The sequence below is a fragment of the Corylus avellana genome, chromosome ca10, assembly GCF_901000735.1.
Source record: "Corylus avellana chromosome ca10, CavTom2PMs-1.0".
Lineage (NCBI taxonomy): Eukaryota > Viridiplantae > Streptophyta > Magnoliopsida > Fagales > Betulaceae > Corylus > Corylus avellana.
In genome coordinates, this window is record NC_081550.1 from 699,182 (window position 1) to 706,701 (window position 7,520).

General features: G+C 36.1%; 1 protein-coding gene across 1 annotated transcript; it reads left to right on the forward strand.

The window, feature by feature from the left end:
• Positions 1-2,069: 2,069 nt before the first annotated feature.
• LOC132164463 (F-box/kelch-repeat protein At1g55270) lies at positions 2,070-7,520 on the forward strand. The gene is made up of 2 exons (XM_059574979.1): positions 2,070-2,507; positions 5,847-7,520. Exons 1-2 carry the CDS (start codon positions 2,457-2,459, stop codon positions 7,095-7,097), a joined length of 1,302 nt encoding a protein of 433 aa, XP_059430962.1. The 5' UTR covers positions 2,070-2,456; the 3' UTR covers positions 7,098-7,520.

Sequence of the window (7,520 nt, forward strand, 5' to 3'; positions counted from 1 at the left end):
CATTAATTTGATTAAACTATAAATCCCATCACTATTAATTTCATTTTCAAATTGGGATTTTTGAATTAGAAGTGTGAAACGAAGATCAAGGAAGATAACCTATGATCATGGTTCATGGATTTGGTTAAAAGTCACGGATGGCATTACAAGTCAAGAAAATAATTTAGTATTACCTGAAAATGATAATTTTTTTGGTACTTAATTAATTATCCTCGAATTAACAAAAACAAAAGGGTATTAATAGGAGAAATTGATTATCAAATTAGGAATCTGCGGGACTGGGTCTTAAAACGACAGTTAAGATTGCACATCGATGTATTAATTTATTGGTGACATAGATATAATGGGCGGGATTATATATTTGAAGAAAAAATAAAAAAAGAATTAAGGTCTATTGGCATGCAAAGACTGCTTGAGATGAGAGCATTTTCATTGGGCTAGCCAAAGGTTGTAGAAAAAATGGGCCAAAAAAATAAATAGAAAGTGTCATCCAACTAGCCATTTTTTAACTGCTAAAAACAACAATTTAATCCTTTTCCTTTTTAGATAAATAAATATATATATTTTTAAATAGAATAGTAAAAGTAGATAGTTAAAATAAATAGTATAATATAGATATTTTGAAAAAGTAAGCAGTTAAAATAAAATATAATAATTTTTAACTAAAATTTATTGAGTCAAATGTGACCCCAATTCTACCATTGGATACTATTGGATAGTTCAAATGATATTTTCTTTCTCAATAAAATAAAATAGAGAATGACATTGTGGTTCAAGGCATTTTAAATACATGCGTGACTTATTAACTTGAAAAGACAGACATTAATGCTCCTCAGAGGGAGTGATTTCAACTAGCAAGTAGCACCTACTATAATAGCATTCTAACGAGTATGTATTACTATAGTCACGTCCAGGTATGATAGCCACAATTGATCTCTTTGACTTATCCTTTTGCTCAGAAAAAAGAAAAAAAAAAAGAAGTAGTATGTTCTTTACGTTGTAGGTTGAAGTTCGAATCTCCTAACTTAATGTTTGGATTAGGGACAATTCAAATGCTCGGGATTCACTTGTACATTAGCACAATATAAACATGCAGTTAGTTACCCGTATGGGGTTTATTCTCATTATAAAAGAATAAAGAAAGACAAAGCATAAACAATACAATTTTTCGTGATAACATATAACATAGAGCCCTATAAAAGTTGGGAAAATTCCAGCCTCATATAGAGTTTTTACAAATGCTAGAGAGACATTAAAAGGTCAAAATTACAATAAATGAGTCTAAAATTCAAGCAATTAAAACCAAATTGCAAAACAAAATCAAATATTGCTAAATGATATTCTTATTTATCCCCCCACCCCACCAAAAAAAAAAAAAAAGGAAGAAAAGGTTAGTATATGTTGAAGTTCAAAAACATCTATAGGCCCTTGAGTAGATTGATTATAGGGTGGCCGAATTACCCTTTAACCTTAGGGTTGGTTTAATGGCTCCAAACAATCGATTATGGGGATGAATGAGCCACCTCTAGTTATGTGGGTGGTTTCGGCTAGCCAGTACTAGTTCAACTTTTATCTATATATAAAATTTTTTAGAATAAATTTGTAATTTTGTAATACTATTTGTCACACATGTATACCATACAAAATTAATTATCACTTTTAAAATCTTGAAGAACTATTTGTCACGACCTTGAACACCAGGAATCAATTTAACAAATTTTCTTTAGTTTTTTTGCCATGCCCAAAGGCCATCAATGAAAAAGGATTTTTTCTTTCTTTCTTCTTTTTGGTTTTAAAATCTAAAAGGGTATTTAATTCGTCCATGTGATAGGGCAAATTCCATCGAGGATGATGGATCTGAAAACACCAAAAAGTCTTTCCCTTAAAAAATGGGTTTGACCCATAAATGGTAGCAAACAAAACACTATCAGCAGAACCACTCAAACTCACAAGCTTCTTGTCCTCTTATGGGACTTGCAGTTAAATTGAAAATAAAAAATTCCCAAAATCATTAATTTAGAAATGTATTTCAATGTTAATTTGTATAATTAAATCGAAACACATTTAAGAAAATCAGAAGTTGGTGGCCCCTGGGTCCAGCTGTACTGTTCAGCTAGAGAGAGAGAGGGACTGTGTCATAGAGAGAGAGGGGGTGTCCTAGAGAGACACAGACTCACGTTTGTTGTTGTTGTTGTTGTTATTGTAACTTGGGAGAGGTGTTTGGTGTTTCTTTGTTTGTATTTGCAGAGAAATAACAAAAAGGCTGCATTTTTTTTTTTTTTTTTTTCTTTCTGTTTTTTATTTTTTATTTTTTGTTCTGGGTATTTGTTGGATCAGATTTAAGGGAGTGAACACGAAGTTCAAAGATGAAAGAGCTCTCGATCTGAGCTTCTCTAACTTTGATTCTGGATTCTGGCTCTGGCTGCTGACTTTATCTATGACTCTGAGTTTCTGAGATGGAACAATCTTCGAATGCCCAAAGGGGCATCCGAGTTCAAGCTCCACTGGTTAGTCTAATTGATCTATACTATGTTTAATTAATTAATTAATTAATTATTTTTTGCGTATACTTTCTGCAAATTTATGAACTTTTAGAGCGACCCAGATGGAATTGTTGTTGAATTTGTGCATTTATTTAAGGCAGTGTTGGAAATCTTGTTCTGGTGGGGATATGTGTTAGGGGCCGGTTGGTTTGACTGCTTGCATTTCGTTTTTAGGTTTTTAGGGTTTTTGGAGATACCCACATGGGGATTTTCGTTGAAGATGCAACTTTTTGAGGGAATTAGTGGAATATTTATTAACCAATGTATTTGAGAATGTTTGGCTTTTGAAGTCCGTATTACTCTTGTTAGTTGACTTCTCAATTTGGTGTTTTTGGGGTTACTTACTGCTGTATTTGTTGTTGCAGTTTTGTGTATAGGGAATTAAAGCATGAAACGTATGGACTAGTTGCTGTTAAATAATAGTCAAGTCGGGTCTTTGGATCTGTTTATTTTTACCATATAAAATTCTCTTCCCATCGGGTAATTGATTTTCTTTTTTCAAGGGAAAATTTGTTAATGTGTCCATTTTTCTGCTTATAGTCGACAAAAGGAATAATGGAGGGTGGGTTGTGGCCAGTATCTTCCTTTTACTTTTGTGAGAATTCACATATGTTAGTAGCTAGGCAGAGAGGTTATTTTCTGGGCATATCGGTTGGTTAGGAGCCTCAAAATCACTATTTGATTTTGTTTGTATAGAACTATGTATTTCAAGTAAATTTATTAATTTAATGTGGTTGTGGATCGTTTGGGTGTTGAAATTTTGCTTTAAAATTTTCATGCTTGTTGCAGATTATGGGGTATATTACAGTGCTCAGTTTTGAGTTTTCCCTATTCCTTTCCTTTTCATTTTCGTAAGTTTTATATATATATATATATTTTATTTTTTTCTCTCAACCTTTTTTTTCTGGATTCCTGTCCCCATTTGTGCTCTTTTAAACCATTTCAGAGATGATCCTAGTTTTTCAACTCCAGCTTCTGCTGTTTTCTCTGTTGGTTTTTATTAATATTAATTGCTAAAAGTGTGTCAATTTCTATTCAAATAGAGTTATTTTTCCCTATTCCTTTCCTTTTCATTTTCGTAAGTTATATATATATATATATTTTCTCTCAAACCATTTTTTTCTGGATTCCTGTCCCCATTTGTGCTCTTTTAAACCATTTCAGAGATGATCCTAGTTTTTCAACTCCAGCTTCTGCTGTTTTCTTTGTTGATTTTTATTAATATTAATTGCTAAAAGTGTGTCAATTTCTATTCAAATAGAGTTATTTTTTTAATAAGTAATCAAAATATCCTTAAAAGTGCAAAAGGCGTTAAACTGTTTAATTCTGCTGATAGGCAACTCCCTGGGCCAATGGATATTATATAGAGATTCTAATTTGCAAATTTTTATCTGCCATCATTATCTTGCTTGATTTAATTATTATATTATTTGCATCCATGTGTAGACACAGGTCTCTTGGATGATGCCTCTTTTGTTAAGAGTGTTTGTTGCTTAACAGTATGTTATTCTTTCTACAATAATGTAATTTGCGCATGAATGACAATGCATGTGTGCTTCTACCTCTTTCTTTTTTAGGAGCTTAATTGCTACAGGCATTTTTTGTACCTTAATTGTTTTTCAGAGGTTAGATTACATTTCAAGATCCACTCAAAAGGTTTTTAAATTTCATCGCTCTCCTACCGATGACTTTTTACATCCCACAGCTTCAGCAGATCGCTTAGCCCCTTTCATCTTCAGCGCAAGAGCGCTCGTCCGGATGATGAAATACTATCATGTCCGGTTCCCTCGGGGGAGGGATCCATAATAATTCACCTATCCCAATAACAAAAAAACCTGACTTGAATGATCCTGTATTAAGAGCTAAATTGGCTAAAGGTATGAGTCATAATTATTATGGAGAACCCGCATAGCCCAATGATCTTTTCTATATTTTTCCAGTAGTAATTCTAGGCACTATTGCATGTAACGTAGGCTTAGCGGTTCTAGAACAAATGAAATGCATGAACCTATTCGGGGCCTGGGTTTCTCTGTTGTAACTGAGAAGAAAGAGTGCCTGGCATAAGATGAGACTAGCCACAAATTGTAAGAGAGGTTTTAAAAAATGAGAATATATATATATTTTTTTAAAAAAGGAGATACGGGAAGACAAGAGTGACAGTTTTGGATTGATATCAAGGTAAAAGGAGAAGCTAGCTTGATGCATTTGTAGCGATTTTATGCAAGGACAAGTAGAAAATTTCCAGTTCATGTCAGACCATATGCGGGTATGTGTGTATTTTTGGTGTACAGATATGCATGTATGGCTGTATGCATTGTTTAGGCTCATTGGTTTGCCTGAGTATTGGCTATTATCTCTAGCTTCATCCACTAGCTGAATTGCTTCAAAATTTTGAGTGTTATCAAAAGGAACATTATCTTGCTCTCAAGCATTTTCAACTTTCCTTAGACAGTCCTGTGTTTTTGACACCATCCAGGAATTAATTAGACAAATCTGAAGAAGAATATATTTCCCACTTTGGTCTTTGCCATCTTTTCATGGATCAATTATTTAAAAAAGGAGGTACAAACAAGATGCTCATCCTGAGCTAAGATACGAGCCTCCAACTCTTGGACTTAATAAAGAAGATTAGAAACCTATGACAGCATGAGGAGCATCGAAGCTCCATAAAAATTTGCTATGCGGCTATTTCTTTTGGGTTGAATACCACACGCAGCTCCTTGGGATAGTTTTCTAATGGGCGGATGATTCATATCCTTGACTTCTGATTTGCTTTAGAAAATGGAAAGGGGAAGAAGCACTGCTACATCTATCAAAAGCTCTTGTTTACTTAACCTTTTGAATGTATTAACTATGGACACTGGTAACAATGCATCTTTCTGTGCTTGCTGAGTAGATCATGATGCTCATAAGAGAATGGGCCATGCTTAATTGCTTATCCTATTCAGCAGATATTATGTATTGGTACATCATATGGTGTCTAGTCTCTTGCCTTTTTTAACACACAAACTGATATCAGTTGTGCCATCATCTGGGTGTCTGGCACTTCATAAGGTTTTCATGCCTCGTTAGTTTCTACTCTTGGGGGTGTAAATTGTGATGTTTATTTGTGCAAGCATGCTCATGAAAACAGGGTTGGGGATCCAAATCTTTGCAAAAGCCGTTTATACAAAATGGCACCTTTAATGTGACCATTGGCTTCTCTCTCTGTTTCTCTGTTTTTCTTTTTTGGTTTGTTATTGACCCTATATCTGGTGTACACATCTAGATGTATCTTGCGTTCTAACATGGAAATTTTTGCAGGTTGATTCTGTATCATGCTATTGCAGAGTAGATTCAGGCTTGAAAACTGTCGCTGGGGCAAGAAAATTTGTTCCCGGATCAAAGCTTTGTATTCAGCCCGATATCAATCCTAATGCACACAAGAGCAAAAACTCACGGCGGGAAAGGACTCGAGTGCAGCCACCCCTCCTGCCCGGCCTTCCTGATGATCTTGCCATTGCTTGTCTGATCCGAGTCCCTCGTGTTGAACATAGAAAACTCCGTCTAGTTTGCAAGAGATGGCGCCACCTTCTGGGTGGAAACTTCTTTTATTCTCTTAGGAAAAGTCTTGGAATGGCAGAAGAGTGGGTTTATGTCATCAAAAGAGACCGTGATGGAAGGATTTCTTGGCATGCTTTTGATCCCAACTACCAGCTATGGCAGCCACTTCCACCTGTCCCCAGGGAATACTCTGAAGCGTTGGGTTTTGGCTGTGCGGTTCTTAGTGGTTGTTACCTGTACTTATTTGGAGGAAAAGATCCACTAAAGGGATCTATGAGACGGGTCATTTTCTACAATGCACGGACAAATAAATGGCAAAGGGCACCGGATATGCTTCGAAAACGTCATTTCTTTGGTTCTTGTGTCATAAATAACTGCCTTTATGTGGCCGGTGGGGAATGTGAAGGAAGCCAAAGGACTCTCAGTTCTGCTGAAATTTATGACCCTAACAGGAATCGGTGGAGCTTTATCTCAGATATGAACATGGCTATGGTGCCATTTATCGGGGTTGTTCACAATGGAACATGGTTTCTAAAAGGACTCGGGTCTCACCATGAGGTCATGAGCGATGCCTACTCTCCTGAAACTAATACCTGGACCCCTATTAGTGAAGGGATGGTCTCGGGTTGGCGGAACCCTAGTATCTCCTTAAATGGACAGCTCTATGCCTTGGATTGCCGGGACGGATGCAAGCTAAGAGTTTATGATGGACCCACAGATTCGTGGAACAAATTTATAGATAGCAAGCTCCATCTAGGGAGCTCTCTCGCTCTAGAGGCAGCCGCTCTGGTTCCCCTCAACGGGAAGCTTTGCATAGTCCGTAACAACATGAGCATCAGCCTAGTTGATGTCTCTAGTCCAGATAAACGTGTGGAGAGTAACCCCCACCTTTGGGAAAATATTGCGGGGAAAGGCCATTTCAGGACTCTTGTCACAAATTTGTGGTCAAGTATAGCAGGCCGAAGTGGCTTGAAGAGTCACATCGTTCACTGCCAGGTGCTTCAAGCATGAGAATCACAGTCCATATCTCAAGCTTTGCTTATGGAAAGACTGGGAAGAAATGGAAAGGGGGAATTGAATTATCTAGGGCAAAATATTGATTTATTGGAATCTCCATCCTCATTTAAGGTGAGAGGTTCAATATGGGACACAACAGATGATGTGTTTTTTTCATGCAGTTACAAGGCGAAGGTGACTTCTATTGGTTTTGGCAATAGAATTGAGGTCATTTCTATTGGCTTTGGCAATAGAATTGAGGTCATTTCTTTACATTCTTGAGAGAGAGGATACTTGTAAATCTTGTTATTGGGTTTAGGGTTGTTGTGTCTTTTGTTGTGGGATCTTATCTTAGTAATATGTAATCTTGAAGGTGCTTTGTGAATATATATGGTCTATTAAAGATAGATAAGTCAAATATACTTCAATTGATGTACA